This window comes from Cebidichthys violaceus, unplaced genomic scaffold, assembly GCF_023349555.1.
Source record: "Cebidichthys violaceus isolate CVI_PGR_0920_01 unplaced genomic scaffold, fCebVio1.0.p SCAF_4, whole genome shotgun sequence".
Lineage (NCBI taxonomy): Eukaryota > Metazoa > Chordata > Actinopteri > Perciformes > Stichaeidae > Cebidichthys > Cebidichthys violaceus.
In genome coordinates this window covers 5,732,324-5,753,467 of record NW_027176594.1, presented here as the reverse complement: position 1 = coordinate 5,753,467, position 21,144 = coordinate 5,732,324, and the positions used below count along the sequence as shown (strand labels likewise).

Genomic DNA, 21,144 nt, shown 5'->3' with positions numbered 1-21,144 from the left:
TGCCCATACTTTATCTCTTCCTCTCTGCTGCTGCAACTCTCTGCAGCAGTAATGGAGTTTTAAAAAGTGTCGGAAGCTAAAGCTGTGGGAGTTTTTTTGCCAGTTCTACAGACGCATGACAGCCGTTTATAACACATTAATACCATTCTAATCCGTTTAAAGATCATTAACACTGATGGGAAGATCAGTTACTAACTCCTGACACTGTTATCCATGAGCACCGGTGTTGCTGCAGTGGGAGGTGATCATTAATGAAATGGGTTTTCTGTTATGTGAGGCACAAGGTCAAGCTGATATCTGGCATTATCTAAATAGAGACGTTGTGACCCTGATGTTGCAGAAATCCAATCATATAACATGTAATTTACTGCAGATAAGCATCTGACTAGTCCCTGATAGACCTGTGAGCCAGGCTGCAGTTCATAATATAAACATAATATAACGATATGAAAATCTCCATTTCGACAAATGCCGGCTGAGAAAGGAAATCGTACCATTTCCAATCTGTAGGATTTCCTTAATCTGTTCTGTGCAAAGTATCCATGTGCAATGCTTGTAGTATGTTTTTGCCGAGGTCTTTATTTTGTGTCATTTAAATTATGAGCTTGACTTCAATATTGAGCATATTGTAGAAGTGGACTGACCTTTCTGGAATTTGCAGCATTTCATATTTTCAAATTTCCAACCAATGCACCATAATTTTTCATTTTTTAGCTGACCAAAGCTTTAAACCTGTTTTTGTTTGTTTGTTTTGCAGAAAGTGAGTGAGAAAGTTGGAGGTGCAGAAGGAACGAAGCTCGATGATGACTTCACTGAAATGGAAAAGGCGAGTCTTAACTATTTCAATTGTCCCCTTGATAAAAAATCAGTGCTTTAGCTTATTATTAGTTTACCAGAAGCTTATTAAAATGTTTTTGGGATTCCAACAGACTTGTCTTAGATATATCACTATAACCATAACTACTGTGTTGTTGGAAAACTGCTGTCAAGTTATTAGATCATCAGAAATAACAAAATATTTCTCCCGTTAGTTTCAGATCTAAAATGGGAAACATTTCTTAAAAGTCAACATTTTGTGACTTTGGGTTTTAAATGGAGAGTCACCAGAAACACTGGTTATGTGCTAAACATGGTTAGAAAGACCAACTCTTTGGTGAGAAAATATATAGCAGAAAGGTGTCGTACCAGTGTTGTGTATTGAAATGAATCCTCTGGAGTTATTAGTTATGCTGGTCATGCTTCCCCAGCTAGAGGATTTCCCCATGTTAATATCTTTAGTCTTAGTAGCTGTGTTCATTATGGCGAGTTTTGTTTTGACTTGATCTTTTAAAAATCATTTATTTTCTCCAAAAGTCCCTCCTAAAACAATCAAAACAATGTCACTGCAGTTTGATTTATTCTTGACTCACAACATGGCCTGTTGTTCCCATAATGTTCCTGCAATGCCAGTATTTTGTATGAACAGTATTTACTCCAGAATGTATAGACTCTTTTCATTATGTGAGCAATTATAAATACATGAATCTACATGTCAGTGCTTACGTATTTTCAGCATCAGCACATGATAGTGCATGTGTGTGTTTACATGCCATCATGTGTGTTAATGTGTTAGTAGTTCCCGTGTGCTGCAGAAAGAGAGGCAGAGCTGTCGGGAGCTGGCGAGTCTCATCACACTAATCAAGAACATCATGGCCAGCTCTCAGCTCTGCACGAGTCTCTCTCACCACACTGCAGAGCAAAGCAATGCATACATTATTCTATCACTGTTATATTCATCTCATCCTATCCCACAATCTTTCAGTCATTACCCATTTTTGTTTCTATCCACATCTTTTCACAACTGTTATTTCTGTTTCCCTCTACTTGTTGTTTTACATTGTGGTTTACAGAAGATGGACACCACTGCTCGGGCAGTGCTGGACATCATGACCAAGACTACTGAGTATCTGCAGCCAAACCCAGGTGACATAAACCAGCTGTGCAAGACAACAATGTGACATATTGTTTACTTGCAGACTAAAGGCTTGTCTCCCAGGAGTCCATATTAAAATATTTGAAGAAAATGTAGTATTTATGCAACCCCACACAATATATATACATAGTCACATACATATTTTACACCTGTACATACACACTTTATATGATCAACAATGCAATAATACATGCCACATTCTACCAATACAACCACTGAGTGAATATTTTCTTTTAAGTACGTTATTGTAGAGTTTAGTTTTTTCTCTGATATAATTCTTGTCTCTAATATTTATGTTGACGTGATGTTTATCTCGCACTAGTAACAGGGTTTCCCCACATGAGTTAAAGAGCGTCTCTACTAATGTCGGAGGAAATGTTTCAGGACCTGCCTGATTCAGCTCAGCAGGTGTAATTGATTGATCACATGATGTGATCACATCGTACTTCTGCTTTGAGGTTATTAAACAGAGCAGCACGTCGCAATGTTAGGGGAAAAGAATATAGACAGTCAGGTGGGGATGTGTGAGGAAAAATTGCCGCTTGACACCAGGAAAAAGTTAGTTTTGGAGTAACAGACTCTGCATCAAGTTGAAATCAGTTAATTAGTTAATTAACTAACTAGTTTTGCATCATCGTTTTGCATGTGATGACTGGAATCCACACCAGTGTGTTATGGAGGCTCATTGGCCTTTTAAACCTTTGAATGTCTTCAAGTATAGCAACTGAATATTTTATCATACTCTACTTCAGCAGCCCATCCAGTTACTGTGGAATGTGTTTAGAATGAATGAAATGAAACGTTTTCAGAAAAAAAAACTCCTTAGTGCTTTGCCATCACAGCCACCAGAGCCAAGATGAGCATGATGAACTCCATGTCACGTATGCGGGGACAGGAGAAGGGGCCGGGCTACACGCAGACCGAGGCCATCCTGGGAGAGTCCATGCAGAGGTTTGGCAGGGAGCTTGGAGAGGAGTCTAACTTTGGTGAGCTGCAGAAACGGAAGAACACTTTTTTTATTTATATATATATATATATATATATATATATATATATATATATATATATATATATATATATGCATGCTTCACAAGAACAAAGTGGAATCATTTTATTCCCTCAATGATGCAATGTTATGAAAAATGCATGAGCCTATTTTTTAGACAGTGATGGTATTAAAGAAAAATACCTGTCTTCAAAATCTGATGTGGATTCTAATGAGATAATGTTACTGCAGATGAGCCTTTTATATTTTACACTGACATTGAGCTGTATGGTATTCATGTTTTTAGTTTTAGTGTCTAAATGTGTCTTTACTTTTCCAGGCCTTGCTCTGATTGATGCTGGGGAAGCCATGCGTGAGCTTGGAGAGGTTAAGGACGCTCTGGACATGGAGGTCAAGCAGAACTTTATTGATCCAATGCAGAACCTCCACGAAAAAGATCTCAAGGAGATTCAGGTACGAGTGCGGAACGTTGATGAACAACCATAAAAAGAAAAATGCAACCAGTATTCTAGAAAGATTCAGCTTCTCTTTCTGGTCTTCTTCTGCAGCATCACCTGAAGAAAATGCAAGGTCGTCGTCTGGACTTTGATTATAAGAAGAAACGTCAGGGCAAAGTTACAGAAGACGAGATCAAACAGGCACTCGAGAAATTTGACGACTCCAAGGAGATTGCCGAGCTGAGCATGTTCAACCTGTTGGAGAGTGATGTAAGGATTATTTTTATCACTTGTCCCTTTTTATTAATTGCACAATTTGCATTCAACATGGACACAGCTGACTTTTTCTGGTTTGTTTTTGGTGTTTTGTTAAGTCTGTCAACACATTTAATTTACTATTCTGTCTTAAAATTTCTACTGTCTACTACCTCTACTATTCCCTTTGTCCTCCGCAAACCATGTTAATCACGGGGTGTCATCACCCTATATGTAACCTATTACATGTAATCATTTTATCAAAAGAAAAACAGAGCAGAAAATGGACTAAATGTCGGTCTTATATTCACCAGGTGGACTGAAACATGACTCCAGTGAATGCTTATGATTCTTTGTCTACTGGATGTGGCATAATGATGTCATAATAATTTATAAACCAACATTGTGAAGTTTTTGGACCCCAAGTGGCCATGAAAAAAATGAATACAGTTGTAAAACCATCAGGAATATTAGTTGAGCCATCTTACCACGAGGTAATTTAATAGCTGCTCTGGAGCTTTCTATCAAATCACACTATCTACCTTAGCACACAACGTTTGTCCATGTTGGCTTAAAAACATAGACAATTCCTTCATATCAACTCAAGAGGGATGACATTAAAAGCTCCAGAACAGCTGCTAATCCATCTTGCTGCAAGATTGTTTTGTCCAACTGCTGTTTCCAAGGTTAAAAATGAACTGTGATTTCAACAGTCCTACCAGTCATCCTGTAAATCTCCAAAGAGCACACTGTTTATTACTTTTAGCTTCTGAGTTTGAGGGAACTTGAGTCCAGGTCTCAGTAACAATCATAATAATGGGTGAAGTGTAGCAGCAGTCATTGTGTCAATGAGTAACAGGAGACATCTTTAACAGATTGAACAGGTGAGCCAGCTCGCTGCACTGGTACATGCTCAGGTGGAGTACCACAGTCGCGCTGCTGAGATCCTCACACAGCTCTCCAGTAAGATCGACGAACGGTCAGTACTAATAATACTTGTTTCACAGGTTTTTTTTTATTTTACCGTACATTATTGGATGTACTAACGTGTAGAGTTTTCCATTGCAGCATTTCCTCAGAAATACACTGGTTATTTTAATCTCTATTTGTTCACTGGGGGATTCTTTTTTGTTGCAGGATAAGGGACACTACTGTCAAACCGAGGAAAGAGTTCACTCCTAAACCGCGTACGTCTCTGGACTTCTCCATCAGTGAGAACCACAATGGAGGCATCCACAGTGCCCGCTCTCCAGGTGAGACCCAGAGTACATTTGCTCATTGCTCAGAAACATGCCCAGAAACTAGTCCTGGAACTGTAAATACACTGTAGTATCTCACTGGCAAATCTCATGAGTTTCTGTTTAAACTGAAGTGAAGTAAGAACAATAACCTTTGTTGATGTATTTTCCTGTAAAGGAAGGTTTCTGGGCTGGTTTCTATTCATTTATGATCTTATTTCTTTTAACAACCCTTTCTTTATTTTTGATTTGTACTGTAAATTCTCAAATATAAGCCCCAACTGATGCTGGTGGGTGAGAAAAAAAATGCAGTAGATTGCTTACACCAGGTGGAGATGATAACTAATCAATACTACAAAAAAAATTTTGGTAAAATATGATAAAAAATACAGTTTATTGTTTATTTACAGTCTCATTGAGATCTATTTTTTTGAAATATTTGTGCACAATAACAAATGTAATACGTATAATCAGAGACAAATACATAACAACACATCATTTTGACACATTAGTTCCACATTAGACATTAGATGACAAATCCAGATGTGCTTCTGAATAGCAGAAGAGATACATAATTAGTTTTTCATAGAACTATATTGTAAAAGTAAAATAAAAGCAGTGCTTTCATTATTTAAGTAAAAAGGCAGATATTTGAGAATTTACAGTGTTTGCTAATTGCTTTCTTTTTCCCAGCTCTTTCAGTTCCCAACATTTCAGTTATTATTGTTTACTGAACAGAATATCCCTCAAACCAGAACTAATCAATACAACTATGCGCTCTTCTCTTTCCCCTTTATGATTTTTGTTCATTCTTCCAGGGGCCCGGTCTCCAGGTGAGCCAGGTCAAACTTATCTGTCAATACGTTTCTCTGTCTGTATTCTCATCAATTTATTTCTTCAACATCATCCTTCATTTACACAAAATGAAAACCTCAAAACTACTTCTACTGCTTCCCTTCCCCGCCTCCCCCTGGTGTTGTTTCCTCTTCCGTCTTTGCAGCAAGGTCTCCAGGTGAGACAAAAGTGAATCCCCGGGGAGATACAACAATATCTCTTCCATCGCTTTGTCATTTTTTGTCCATCTCTCATTTTGTTTCTTTGTCATAAGAAAATTGTTGAAGTCAAATAATACAAATCAACAACAGAAAAACAAGTGCTGTCCGCTCACTGTTCAAAGAATGACGACCTACAGTAACAATGAAAAGCTTAACAGCGGACGAGCATTTGCTGTTTCTGTTTTGTTCTCTTGTCAATCTTGTGATCAGTGTTATCCTCCTGTTTCTTTGTCCGTCGGCCTCTCTTTCAATTCATTCTCCAACTTGTGTTTCTTGTTTTGTTTACTGACCTTTTCATTCCTCCGCCTGCTGCATCAATTCATCATTTATCCATCTAGAGGAATGCAAGTAAACACGTATGCTTTTTGTTCACCTTTGTTTTCTCCTTTTCCCTTTGCAGCAAGATCTCCAGGTGAGCAAGGGTGACTTGGGAAGAGATGCAAAATCTCACTATCACTCTTATTTTTATCCTTCTTTATTGACTTTTGTGCAAGTGTATTTATGTTCGCAGTGCAGCTCGTCTGCAGTGCTGTTTCTGTACTGTATAACCCCTGGTTTCTCTTTTGTCCCTATTTTTTTTTCATCTTTCTTTTATTTTTAAAGGAACTGTTTAGCATTATGGAAATTAATTTACTAGCTTGTTTACTCTTGAGTTTGATAAGAAAATTAATACAACTCTTATGTTTGTACGCTACATATGAAGCTGCATCCAGTTAGCTTAGCATAAAACTGAAAACAGGGGGAGACAGGTATGCTGGCTCCATCCAAGGGTCCAAAGCACCTGAAGCTCACACATTAATTAGTTTTATGGGTGGTTATGTGCTGCACTAGTTTTTGGCCAGGAGCAAAGAAGCGCCAGCGCCAAAAAAAAGAGTCCCCCTAAAATGGCAAATTGTCCTTTTTACAATTTGGTTAAATGAAACTGACAAGATATAACGTGTTATTTAGTGAGCTTTAGAGAAGCTGGTAGACGGGCTTTGTTACAGTTGGACAGAGCCAGGCTGGATGTTTCCCCTAGCCCTGCTGGTGGCCGTCTCATCCAGTTGGTGAGAAACGCAGCTGAGTAGCTGTTTTCCCCCAATGGCCACAAGGGGTAACAATGAGTCCATCCCACACTCATAAAACAAACTTAGACAAGCAACACTAGAGAGTTATGCTTTATCAAAGAATCATTTTTGGTTTTTAAAAGAAATAAAACTTGAAGTATGAAGACTATCTGGTTGGTTTGGCACCTTTGTTAAAGAGCAGCACACAGAGTCTCCCGCACAGTATATGACACATGTTTTCTCCTGTTTCCAGTCTTTATGCCAAGCTAGCTTGCTGGCTGGCTGTAGCCTTAACAGACATATATGAGAATTGTATCAATCCTCCTGTCTACCTATAGGCGAGAAAGAGAATAAGCATAAATCTCAAATGTATAACAGTTCCTATAACCATGGCATGACTCATTATTATTTTCTGGTAACTGACAGTCATGTTTTGTGTCTTTCTCTCTTTTGCTATGTCTATTTCTCTCTACATCTTCATCTTCTCTTTCCCTCTTTCAGCCAGGTCTCCAGGTGAGCCTTTCACAAGCAATCATTATGTCTCTAATCTATATGCAGCATCTTATCTCTTACCTCTAGTCTCAGATCCATCTCTGTTTTTCTTCTCTTATCTCTCCAACTCTTTTCTCCAGCCCCCTTGGACCAGCCCTGCTGTCGTGCACTGTACGATTTTGACCCAGAGAACGAAGGTGAGCTAGGCTTCAAGGAAGGCGATATCATCACCCTGACCAATAAGATCGATGACAACTGGTATGAGGGGATGCTGCACGGCAACTCTGGCTTCTTCCCCATCAACTATGTGGATATCCTGGTGCCGCTGCCCCACTAGGGCGTCACCACTACCAGCAGAGTCTGCGAAGGTGACTAAACAGAGCCCCCCCCACCAACCCCACCCCAGTATTCCCAGTAACCTTTTCCTTAACATTCCTACCAACCACCAGTACTCTGCTTTAAAGGAGTCAAAACAGCAACAACACAATAACAAACGAAGATTGATGACGAATTAAAGCAAGTATGCACCAATTGAGCGTGAAAACTTTAAATGAGGAAAAATCTGCGTGTATGTCGTTGCTTCCCCCTTATCCCAGGAGGTACATTCAGGCTTCCATAGTCATTTAATCCATTACTGTCCCAGCTTCTGTCTTGGTTTGAGTTGGCTGTCAGTCCGTCATAATTTTGTGAGTTTATCAGAGCAGCTTAGCAAAATCACGCTTTTCTCTCATTCACTGTACTTTGTGGAAACCTCTACAGTAGATAGAAACTTTTCTCTCACATACTAGGAAAAAAAATTGGTCCACGTGCTTCATGTTTGTTAGAGACTCTAGGTCAAGCATGGTTTCAAATGTTTAACGTTTTATCTAATAAAAAAACATGTTGAGCTGATTTTGTTTTGTTTGAATATTCCTCTTTTTCAATGGTTGTCGTCTCTCGGCATCCACAATCTGTCCAAAGGATGTCCTCACCTTTTTGACTATTCATAGTTTTAACAAAAATTGTAGCCTAGTTTCATCTAGTTGATAACTTAACAACCAAGATTACTCATCCTATTTTTATTTTATACATATCAACATGTGCATGTGATTGGTTATAGTATGTGATTTAGATACCAAAGTTACCGGCAAAAACCAGTCAACTCCAATTTTAGCTTCAAGATTTTCAGACAGCACGGTGTCAGTGAATCTGTGCGACGCAACAGGACGAAATTTTGCAATCTGTAGTTCTTTGGTATTTTAATCAGGACGGGGGAATCTGTATTCTTAAGTATGTGACATTACCTATCTGAGCCAGTGATTAGTGGAGTGATGACATGATTTGCAAAAACAAGTTGTGCAGTTTAAACAGTTTGAAGTGATGTAAGAAAACTATGGTGCATAAGTTTGAATCCTCCAACGTGTATTTTATCAGCAGCTTGTGTGAAAAATGGTTGATGTATTGTGATATAATAACTTGTAGGACTTAACTGCTCATTGGGCAACTGTCTCTTCTGCAGCCAAAAGTTTAGCTTTTATTGCTGCATCCCTACTAGTCCAATTAGTATTCTGTAATTTAGCTGTCTATAAGCTATTGATTAAGGCAAAACTAGTAATAGCCAGGAGTGCACAAATGGCTGAATGGAATGAGAATTTTTTTCGTCTTGGTGGAAATGTTTTATTCATTGGAATGATGCAACTTACATTGAAAAACCCTTTTCTTCAACATAATATAGACTAAAAGCTGCTGGTTTACCCTTTTCATGTCATTTAAGTCCTCAGAAAAAATGCAAGATTATATACATTGTTTAATTATCTCTCACCAGCTATATGGTTGTATGCAGTATTGTGTGGGATTTAATGTTTAATTTATGTACTGATAATCTAGAAGTCAAACCAGACATTTTAGTCAGCTGAGCAGTAAGGTGCTGTCAAGCACACGTTATCCCTGGGGTTTTATTCTCTGTGATGTCGATGAAGTATTAACCCTACTGCAAAATAATCTGTGCAGCAGTTAATTTTTCACCCATCTTGTAGTAATGTTGTGCGTGTACTTTGGGGGAGGGGTTTGGGGTTTGCATACAGTAAATGTTATGCACAGGGACGGGGTTGCAGAGGACCTCTGATGCTGAGGTATTTAAGATATACTGTCTCTGACAGTGATCCACATTAAAACAAACATGGATGTCTCTTTAATCAAAGGATCAATTCATTATATTAAGCAGAATTACAATAAATGATGCAATATCGACTGATACCCATATTAAGTGTTGGGTTTTTTTCAAAGGGAAGCACAACATTAATGGACAGTATACTTGTTGGGTGACGAAGAATAACGATACAGTTAAAAGGTCATGATTTTATTTTTTGAAAGCGAAACAGTTCCTTCTTTTTTCTCTTTTCTCACTTTTTTGTAACAATTGTGTGTATCTTTGCCCTCAATGAGGACTGTACAGCTTTTCTGTGTTTTGTTTTCACCTTGTGTGTATAATCGCGCATCCACAGTAACGTATCTTATTTTTGTAACTGTGACAAGAGTATACACATACAGTATAGATGTATATACACAATATATTATCCAAAAGCAATGTGAAAGGAGGGATTATCTGTGCTGCACATGATTGTCTTTGGATTGTTTTTGTTTTATTTGTTTTTCTGTTTTTGTTTTATTTTATTCTTGCACTGGATTCTAAGACTGTATGCTTGATGTAAAGAAAAAATGTGATAAGTCAATGTAATTTATTCAAATAAATACAAAGAAATAGATATTGCCCCGACGACTTTCTCTTCATGGATACACACAACAATTTATTTTAACTCCAGCCAAAAAATAAGTCGCAGGCAAAAGTCTGTTATGAAAAACATGGACTTTTCAAAATGATTTGGACCCAAGCTAAATGTGAAATAATTCCATATCTTGCTTATCATCTATTTTCCTTCACCAATATCTCTAGCTGTTATTTTCAGAATATAGAGTGCACACAGTAGGGACACAAAATAGAGGAAGAGGGTAAATGCATTATTCATTTTTCTGGTGGTTTCTTTCATGCCCTCTTGCAAGAATCTAAACAGAGAAAAACGTTCAGGTAAGAAAATCTCTCTCTAGTACCTCGAAGACGATTGAAATGTTTTAATTATCCTGTTACTGCATCACTGTCAAAGTCACTACTACAACTTCAAGCATTTTAATGACAAAATAGATATGAATTGTTAGGATGTACATACACACTTTGTAAAACATGTTCTGTACAAATATAGATTCATAGCAGGGTTTATCCTGAAGTCATAATATAGTACATCATAAAAGAGTTATAGTATACTATACTATAGTACACATTTTTAAATGTCATAAAAAACATTAAAAAGTCATATTGTAGCATGCCATAAAAAATATAGTTTAAAAAGTCACAGTCTATAAAATGTGTAAATATGTTAGACTAGAATGACCTTTAAAAATATCATGGAATAGTATTTGCCAATATAACAAATCATAGTATTGTAAGTCATAATAATGTCATATAGTGTCATATATGTCTTAAAAAGTCATATTATTGTAGGTCCTAAAATGGTCATTGTAAAATATTGGTTTTGGAATTTCATGAAAAAAAATAGTATGCTTTTTCATAGTCTTTTATCTTGAATACATTGTCATTGTATAATATGATGTAAAAGAAAGTCATACAAAATCATATTATAGTATGTTGCAAAAAAGTCTTATTATAGTATGTCGAAAGAATTCATGAAAAAAATCATATTAACTTATGCTGTTAAAACGTCATAAAAAGTCACAGTATAGTAAGTTATGAAAAAATCATTAAAAGAGTTATAGTGTAGAATGCTCATATTATAGTATGTCCTTAAAACAATTACTGAAAAAGTAAGTCATAAGAAATTCATAGTACAGTATGCTGTTAAAACATCATAAAAAATTCACAGCACACTACGTCATGAAAAAAGTAATTGTATAGTATGTCATATATTATGCAGTAAAAAACTCAGTGGTAAAAAAAGTATGTAGTAGCAAAAAGTAAAAAGTCATACCATATTATGTCATGAAAAAAATTATTTAGAAAAACAATGCTAAAGTATGCTGTAAAAAATCATTAAAAAGTCACAGTATAGTAGGTTGAAAAATGTCATAGTAAAGTTACACAAAATAAATCATAAAAAAGTTATACTATAGCAAGTCGAGAAAAATTATAAAAAAGTCATAGTATGGCGTGTCAAAATTTGTCACAGTATAGTATGTCAAAGAAAAGTCATTAAAAAGTTATAGTATAACAAGTCAAAAAAGTCCACAGAAAGTAATGTTATAATTATGTCAAAAAATGTCATAGTATAGTATTTTTTTAAAAATCATGAAAATGTTATAGTATAGCAAGTCGCGGAAAATCATAAAAAATAAAAAGTAATATGTTTTGTGAAAAATGTCATAATATGCTATCTAGAAAAAATATCAAAAGTCATAATAATGTAAAAAAGTAAAAGTATAGCATGTAGAAAAAAAAGTCATAGGTATGATAAAAAAAATGGTAAAGCATATCATAGATACAGATATAGTAGATGGATAGGTATATCGAAAAAAAATCATAAAATGTCATAGTGTAGCATGTCAAGAAAACTCGTAAAAAAAGTCACAGTATAACATGTCAAATGTAATTAAGAAGTCAGTCTTTGTGCTTTCTCGCCTCACAGGTTTCCATGGATCGTGGTTATATCTGGACCCTGGTCCAGCCTCCTGCCATGGCCCTGCTGACACCCACTGCTAATATCATTTTTATAATTAGTCACATTACTATTTCAAAGGTTGGTTTTTTTTGAGGAGTTTTTCCTGTTCAGATGCGAGGGTCCTGGGACAGAGTATGTCGCATGCGTACAGATTGTAAAGCCCTCTGAGGCAAATTTGTCATTTGTGATTTTGGGCTATACAAAATAAATTGAAATTAATTAAAAAAAATGTAATACATTATGTTGAAAAAAACAACTCAACAAATGTAAATAAAAAGACAAACTATAGTATGTCAAAAAGTGTTAAAAAAAAGTTTAACATAAAAGTTATGTTAATATAAAAGTTATAGAACAATATGCTGTAAAAAGTCAGAATAGTATGTAGTAGCAAAATTTACTTCAAAAAGTCATGAAATTTACTGGCTGTAAATAAAGTTTTTTTAAAAAGTCATGGTGTATGTATTAAAAACAAATTCATATTATACATATATATACATATATATATATATATATATGTATATATATACTGTATATATATATATACATATAGATATATAGATATATATACTGTATATATATATACATATAGATATATATATGTATATATATACTGTATATATATATATAATATATATATATACTGTATATATATATATACATATAGATATATAGATATATATACTGTATATATATATACATATAGATATATATATGTATATATATATATACTGTATATATATATACATATAGATATATATATGTATATATATACTGTATATATATATATATATATAATATATATATATACTGTATATATATATATATAATATATATATTATTTTTATATATAATATATATATATAATATATATATATATTATTTTTATATATAATATATAATATATATATAATATATTATATATATATATAATATATATATAATATATATATTATATATATAATATATATATATATAATATATATATGTATAATATATATATATATAATATATATATGTATAATATATATATATATAATATATATATGTATAATATATATATATAATATATATATGTATAATATATATATGTATAATATATATATATATAATATATATATATAATATATATATGTATAATATATATATATATAATATATATATATATATAATATATATATGTATAATATATAATATAATATATAATATATATATATAACATATATATATACACACACATATCTATATATCTATAGATAGTATGCATTGAAAAAGCCATATAGTAGCTTTTAAAACATTTTTTTTAAAAGTCATAGTATAGTGTGATAGAAAAAAAATCATGGTATATGCTTTACAAAAAGTCAGAAAAGCATATTTTGTTGAAAAAAAGTAATTAAACAGACAAGGATACAAGGTTATTTTATTGTCATTGTGCAACAGAATTTCACAATGAAATGCAGATTGCGGTCCCATTTTGCTACACAAAACACAAAAACTCACAGAAAACAATAAAACTATGTCATATGCGGAGGAAGGAGGATGAATAAGAAGCCGTTATGAAGTGCGGTGGTACGGCATCTGATACTTCTGTCTCTCTTGCTGGACCGCAACAAGGTGGAAAGGTGGTCGTTGGGATGGGTCTTTTAATATCCTTTGAGATCTTCGCAGGTTCCTCTTCTCACCAATATCACTGCTGCTGGATAGATGGGTACCAATAATGTTTTTGGCGGTTTTAATCACCCGATGTAGAGCCCCCTGTCCTAAACCGTGTACATTTCCTGCCAGTTTGTAATGTTTCCAGTCAGGATGCTGTCTATTGCTACAACGGTTAGTGAGTGTAGTATGTTGTAAAAAAAGAAAATGACAAAATGATTTAAAAAAAAAAAATCATAGTATACTGTATAATATGTCATAGTATACATTTTAAAAAGTAAAGAAAAGTTATAGCATAGCGTGTCAAAAAAGTAATGACATTTTGTCAAAAAATGTCATATAGTATTTCGTAAAAATATAAAAGTCAGTATTGTTCAAAAATGTAGACAGATATGTTGAGAAAAGTCATATAGTAGTATATTATGACAGAAATCATAAAAGAAAGTATAGTATGCTGCAAAAAAGCCATGAAAAACATTAGTCTATATCAAAATCTTTAAAAAGTAACAGGACAGTCACTCAGCTTTATACAACATGTCCCATATCATACAGAATCACTGAATATCTACAAGGTCTCCATTCCATCATAACATCAAGACAGCTAGTCTCCTCACATAAGACATGCAGAGGAAGGATAATGAGGCCTTTGAAACACCAAACAGATGACAATGAACAAATGCACTTCAAGTCTAAAACAATCTTTCCAAAACAGTTTTCCTCACTTTTGGTCATGAGATAAACATCACTTACAAAACAACAAAAAAATATAAATGATCTGCATGCATTAATGAGCGCTTTCTCCCTCACTGCGTAAAGAAAAGACTTAAAAAAAGGGTTGAGACTTCCGACAGACCACAAAGGTTACTCACAACGAGCCAAACCTCCCACTTCAATTTGGCTACTTGATTCAAATGTTATAGCTGGAAGTGGGTAGAAGACTTTCCATGTGTAATGAAGGCCCTCTCCATTATAAACATTTGTAGCACTTTGTATACAGAACTGCCTCAAGGAATAAGACACACACTCAAAAGGGTTGAATGTTTTATTAACATGTGCTGATGGTTGGTTTCTGGTAGATGTTGTGGCTGCCTTACTTAGAATTGTTTGGAGGCTGGGCCTGTAAACACAAACATATTAGTTTAGCCAGATGGGTTATCTCAACATAATGTGCTCATTGTAGTTTAATCTTTGCCAAAATGATGATTGAGGGTATACACTGTTTGTGCAGTCAAATAATATGTAACATGTATTGTAATCAAGTCACTTACCTCTGTTGTGGCTCCTCTCCAGGGTGTTTGGGCTAAAAGATTCCCCAGTGAACATGAGCATCAATTTATAGCTCTGAGAGGTACCATGTATAAATTAGTAGAGGGGTGTTAGTGAAGTTGAATTCCCTGTTCGGACTTTATATGACTCTATTGTGATGTGTAACACAAATAGAGATCATGAAGATGATTGGCATCAGGGTGATAAGAATGTATTTTAATGTATTTGTTGTAATGTAGTTAATTGCGTTGTCAGGTGAGGGGCAGAGTTACCTATACTGTAGTGGTTGAGGCTATATAATGCCACCAGATTCAATCAAGCGCTGTGCTGCCAAGACCACACACACAAATTCTGTGTCAAGTCTCCTGCGTCGATGGCCTTCCTAACACTGTGACTTACTACACTCCTTAGACAGTAAAAGATGGTAAATGACAAAAAAAGAGGAAAACCCATAATGCACTCAATGTATGAAAGCATCCCCTTCGGCTCCCAATCAGTTTACATATACAACTATAGATTTTCTAGAGATCAAACTCTAAGTTGAATTTATTCCACTTACTCTGTAATGGTAAACAGCTCATAAGTGAAATCTGAATTATTTTTTAAACAATTGTATATTACAGGAGTAAAGGAAATAGAGTTTTATTCTAATGAGGGGAAAACTTAATAGTTTCTTAATTTTTCACTAACCATAATATTAGTATGCTCTCTTCAAAATGTCTTTAATAATAGCCGATACACAGGCGAATAACATCATCAACACTCACTATTAGCAGTATCACAAAACAAGGCCCAAATAATCCCAGTAGATCACCCATTGGATCAAATACATGAACTTTATGCAATTCAGCTCTACGCCTTGTATCTTGTCCTGGAGTAAATCAGCTGCAGGATATCATGTAAACACATTCAGCAACAATGATTAGTTCCTAAATTCAGCAATATTGGTTAGGGTGCAAATTTAACGCAAAAAGAGAATGATTCATTCATTCAAGTCATGAGCAACTAGTACTGAAAGGGTGTGGAGCAATCTCTATTTCTTCCCTCTAAGCCTGCAGATATTCTACAATAAAGCAACGTTACAGACATGACATTTTCTGAACAGCCTCAACAAATGCATTTACTCTCAGCAAAGGAGTAACATTGGTTGTTTCAAATTGGTCTGAGGCTGTCTTCGATGAGCAGTTAGTCTGTTGCTAGAATCAATTTGATGGTGGGTTGAAAGTAACCTCTGTATTATGTGCGATAACTCAGTACCTTAAGAAGAGCAGAAATATTATCACTTAAAGCTTGATGATATAGATTAACCTGTGACACTATAAAATAAACTGCTTCCCTCTGGGAATCTGGGAAAGGAGGTAAGTGATGACCTGAAAAATTACAATGTTGGAAAGTCTTATTGAACTCATCGCCCAAATCCTTAGAGTCAAACAGTCACATTTCTGTTACCGGCAGAGTCCATCATCATTTGCTATGCTAGTTAAGCAGTATCATAAAGACTAAATTTATTGCGCTTCTTGCCATCTCCTGATGTCCAGTAACGCACTCTTCCGTGCCGTTGTTTCACCCGTTTGGATCTCTCCTGCACCTTGTGGCATACACTCTGGCTTCCCTTCCACCTTTAGTTCTCATGAATAGCAGCACTTGGGATGGACCTCTCCATCTAAGAAATAAAGAGGCACAAACGCAAAACAATGCTTAGCTTTTCCTTAACTGTGCCATCCATTCTTTCTGCCTGTCCTGAAAATTGGTAGACATTGATTGATTAGGCTGTGGGTACAATAAGGGACCTGCTACTTCTAATCTATCACAACACTTTGCTTAGCTGCTGGATGATACTCAACGATATTTATGCCACTAAGCAGGAACGCTCTGGAGGTCCACTCGAAGGTCAGCGGAGTAGGCAAGACCGCTTTAGTTTGTTGAGGTAGAGGATATTGTGTATTTTTCACCTACTCCAAATTGCAATTGTTAGTGACTTTAAAACCAAATGCAGTATTGGCAAAAATGAAAGTGTGAATGTAAAGGGAGTAGTAAGTGTATGTATGTGTTTCTATTTGTGTGTGTGTGTGTGTGTGTGTGTGTGTGTGTGTGTGTGTGTGTGTGTGTTTACAGTAAAGTGTGTGAGACAGCTAAGAGAATATGAGGAGCCTGAATTGAAAAACAAGCAAGCAAGCAGCAGTCAGAGTTGGTGCTGCTCCAGCCAAAGTTGTCGTCCAAAGTGAACATGAAAACTGGCGACAAATATACATTAAGTTTCTAATTAAACGGCTTTCATGCATCAGATATGAGGGACTGTGAGACAAATCACAAGCCAGCTCATAACTGTATGACAGTTGATAACATCAAACCTAGGATGACACCTTTTGGTTCCCACCCATTATCTGTCACCACCAGTCAATCTGGCTACACCCTCTCTTTGTTCTTACAGTTTAACCCTACTCTCCCCTGCTACACACACACAGACACACAAACAAATATGGCGCACTGCTGCGGTGACACTGGTCCAATTTAGGGGGTCATACAGCAGACTAAGTCAGCCAGGTCCTTTTATCAGCATCAGAGCGTGTCACCCTCACGGTCACACACCCTGAGCTTGATAAGTGTAAATATAGACACAGCCCACATTTTGTTTGACATTCTGAACGTTAGATAAGTCTACAAACACTTGTGCCAACCACAAGATACAGTGGTTGCAATTGTAATGTGTGTACAGGTGGATACTGTGAATATAGGGCGTCTCCTTTTAAATGCTGTGTATGAAACGGTGCCAGCTATCTTTTAGAGTCACACTCACTCCGCTGCTGAGTAAAAATTTAACTAGAAGTAAAAGCGTCCTCTAGTGGTGAAAAACGTACTGTGCTCAGTGTGAGGTTACACACACAGGATCAAAGATATATTTTTATAGATATATTCACAATATAATATAGAAATACTAGGGAGGAGTAAAATAATCAAATAAAGGAGATAACTGATCCATAACACAGTAAGGATTTTAAAAAAGTATTACACTATACCTCAATTACTGATATGTACAGGCAAATTCACACTGTATTAGACATGAAAGTATTTCAGACCCTTTCCCTATTGATTAGGTCACTTGCAGTAGATCACTGAGCAGGTGATGAATCAGAGGCTGCCAAAGATCTATAAATCTGTTATTTCTTTTCATTTTAGCACAACAAAATCTGCATACCAGTGTGTTTAAGTGGGAGGTTATAATGCATTTTTTTGTGTTAAGATTGTTGATAAGTTTGTTCAGCAACTTAGAAGCTTTTCAAACAGTTGCCATTTTTGATATGTTATGGTAGAAGAAAGAAAACAATACTTAATTAAAGCATAAAAAGTCAATGGGGGTGACTGTAGCAAAAGCTCATGGACAAAAAGATTTTGCTCTTTTTTTAATGAATCAAGTCATCACTAGCAAATGTCATCTCATCTCATCTTCAACTGCTTATCCGGGATCGGGTCGCGGGAGCAACAGCTCCAGCAGGGGACCCCAAACTTCCCTTTCCCGGGCCACATCAGCCAGCTCTGACTGGGGGAACCCGAGGCGCTCCCAGGCCAGTTTGGAGATATAGTCCCTCCACCTGGTCCTGGGCCTCCCTCGGGGTCTCCTCCCAGCTGGTCGTGCCTGGAACACCTCCCTAGGGAGGCGCCCAGGTGGCATCCTCACCAGATGCCCGAACCACCTCAACTGGCTCCTTTCCAAGCAAAGGAGCAGCGGCTCTACTTCGAGACCCTCACGGATGACCGAACTTCTCACCCTATCTCTAAGGGAGATGCCAGCCACCCTCCTGAGGAAACCCATTTCGGCCCCTTGTACCCGTGATTTAATTATTTCGGTCATGACCCAGTTCACATGACCATAGGTGAGGGTAGGAACAAAGATTGCCCGATAGATAGAGAGCTTTGCCTTGTGACTCAGCTTCTCTTTTCGTCACAACGGTGCGGTAAAGCGACTGCAATACCGTCCCAGCTGCTGGCCGGCCAATCTCATGTTCCATTGTTCCCTCACTCGCGAACAAGACCCCGAGGTACTTGAACTCCTTCGCTTGGGGTAAGGACTCATTCCCTACCCGGAGTAGGCAAACCACCGGTTTCCTGCTGAGAACCATGGCCTCAGATTTAGAGGTGCTGATCCTCATCCCAACCGCTTCAAACTCGGCTGCGAACCAATCCAGTGAGTGCTGGAGGTCACAGCCCGATGAAGACATCAGGACCACATCATCTGCAAAAAGCAGCGATGCAATCCTCAGCCCACCGAACTGTAAACACTCCTCCCCACGACTACGCCTCGATATCCTGTCCATGAATACCACAAACAGGATTGGTGACAAAGCGCAGCCCTGGCGGAGGCCAACCCTCACCGGAAACGAGTCCGACTTACTGCCGAGAACCCGGACACAGCTCTCCCTTTGGGTGTACAAGGATTGGATGGCCCACAGAAGTGGCCCCCTCACCCCATACTCCCGCAGCACCTCCCACAGTATCTCCCTAGTCTCCCACCAGCAAATGTATCAAAAGAAAAACAAGTCTGATGCAATATTTTTTAAGTTCCACTGCTTAATACAAAAAATACCAAGATGTGAAATACAAAGATACCACCCTTTGTGTTTTTTCAGGGCAGTAACATTTAGTCCAATATTTGATGAGTCTATCAACAGAAAATGAATCAGCAAGTTTTTTTAAATAATCGATGAACCATTTATTAGATTGTATTAACATTTCCTGGTTCTAGCTCCCCAAATGCAAGTATTTGCTGGTTTTCTTTGTCGTATTTGATTGTGAATTGATTTTTTGGGATTTTAGGCTGTTGACAAGCAATTTGATGACATCACCTTGCACTCAGGGAAATTGTGATGAGCATTTTCTACTATTTACTAACAATTTATAGACAGCGATTAATCCATTAATATGGAAAAATAATTAGCAGCCCTACTCTTGATTCCTAAAGGTTATTGCCTCTTGGTGGCTTTATATTTGGTATTTTTCTTATCTCTTAGCTTGTCCAGCACCTGATTAAACTTGCAACTGTAATTTGTTTGACAACAAAACTCTCTTGAATCCTGATTTGATGAGTTATGGATACCAGTGTCGAAAGATATTCATTTTACAATCACAAACTATGAAGAAAACCAGCAAATGTTTGCACATAATCTTGTGAATATTCTGTTTATAAATTAAGAGTTCTCCAATATTTTAGCATTGCACTTTTCTAGATTGTAAGAGTCACGTTGGCCAGTCGTTTTTTTAAAAGGATAAAAATTGATGCAGCAGAACAACAGATATTGTAGTTTCTATTCCATGCATTACTCTCCGTTGTTAAAACCTGGCACCTAGATTACCCAAAATACATCTTGACTGTCGACAGTTTGATCGGAGCATCATGTATGGTATGCTAGTAGCACCTTATGTAGTGACATCACTTGAGGCAAATTATACAACTTCATGCAGCTCCCTTTGGAACACAAAAGGCTTTATACAACTTCAATCAATATTGAAGTATCAAAATTGTTGCTACATCATTTTCTGTTCATCGACTAATAGTTTCAGGTCTGTTTCAACTGTAAGAAAAAGAAAGCCCTCTTGTGCAGTCTTTCCTTAAATAGTCTGTCAGCGAGATGGATAAAAGAAAAAAAGGAACCACCGACTTAAAACCACAACACTGGTGGTCACAGTGCATGAGGAAAGTCCATGTCCAGGCAAACAAAAACACACTGACTACACACACACACACACACACACACACACACACCTCTCTTCCAGGTAATGTATGTAATGGCATTTCTGACACATGCCCACACACACACACACAACACACACACACGCACACACACGCACACACACGCACACACTGTAGGTCTGAGGAGAAGGGGGGGGACAAGACAAGCAATCCAGTAAAAAGCATTCCTCAGACCCTCTCTCCTGGTGGGTGGCCTGCTTGGACGCTGCGCCACAGAGAGACAGCGGCTCGTTTTCCAAAAAATCCTTCACAGCCATTGTGTCTGAACCCTTCGT

At 36.6% G+C, this 21,144-nt stretch overlaps 1 protein-coding gene across 4 annotated transcripts in view; it reads left to right on the top strand.

Moving 5' to 3' along the window:
• The window catches only part of sh3gl2a (SH3 domain containing GRB2 like 2a, endophilin A1), a 36,011-nt gene extending 25,766 nt beyond the window's left edge, over positions 1 to 10,245 (top strand). The window contains exons 2-11 of one of the 4 annotated variants that reach the window (XR_011104777.1): positions 758 to 826; positions 1,890 to 1,962; positions 2,815 to 2,958; positions 3,298 to 3,431; positions 3,527 to 3,685; positions 4,546 to 4,649; positions 4,808 to 4,923; positions 5,727 to 5,741; positions 5,909 to 7,522; positions 7,642 to 7,722. Coding sequence is in view for 2 of the 4 variants with exons in the window: in XM_068727044.1 (XP_068583145.1) it covers positions 758 to 826; positions 1,890 to 1,962; positions 2,815 to 2,958; positions 3,298 to 3,431; positions 3,527 to 3,685; positions 4,546 to 4,649; positions 4,808 to 4,923; positions 5,727 to 5,741; positions 7,642 to 7,838 (1,011 nt within the window). In the remaining 2 variants the exon portion in view is untranslated. Of the gene's footprint in view, positions 1 to 757; positions 827 to 1,889; positions 1,963 to 2,814; positions 2,959 to 3,297; positions 3,432 to 3,526; positions 3,686 to 4,545; positions 4,650 to 4,807; positions 4,924 to 5,726; positions 5,742 to 5,908; positions 7,523 to 7,641 lie in introns of all 4 variants that reach the window. The other 3 variants (XR_011104778.1, XM_068727044.1, XM_068727045.1) reach the window with 3 other exon arrangements.
• The last annotated feature ends 10,899 nt before the right edge of the window (positions 10,246 to 21,144 follow it).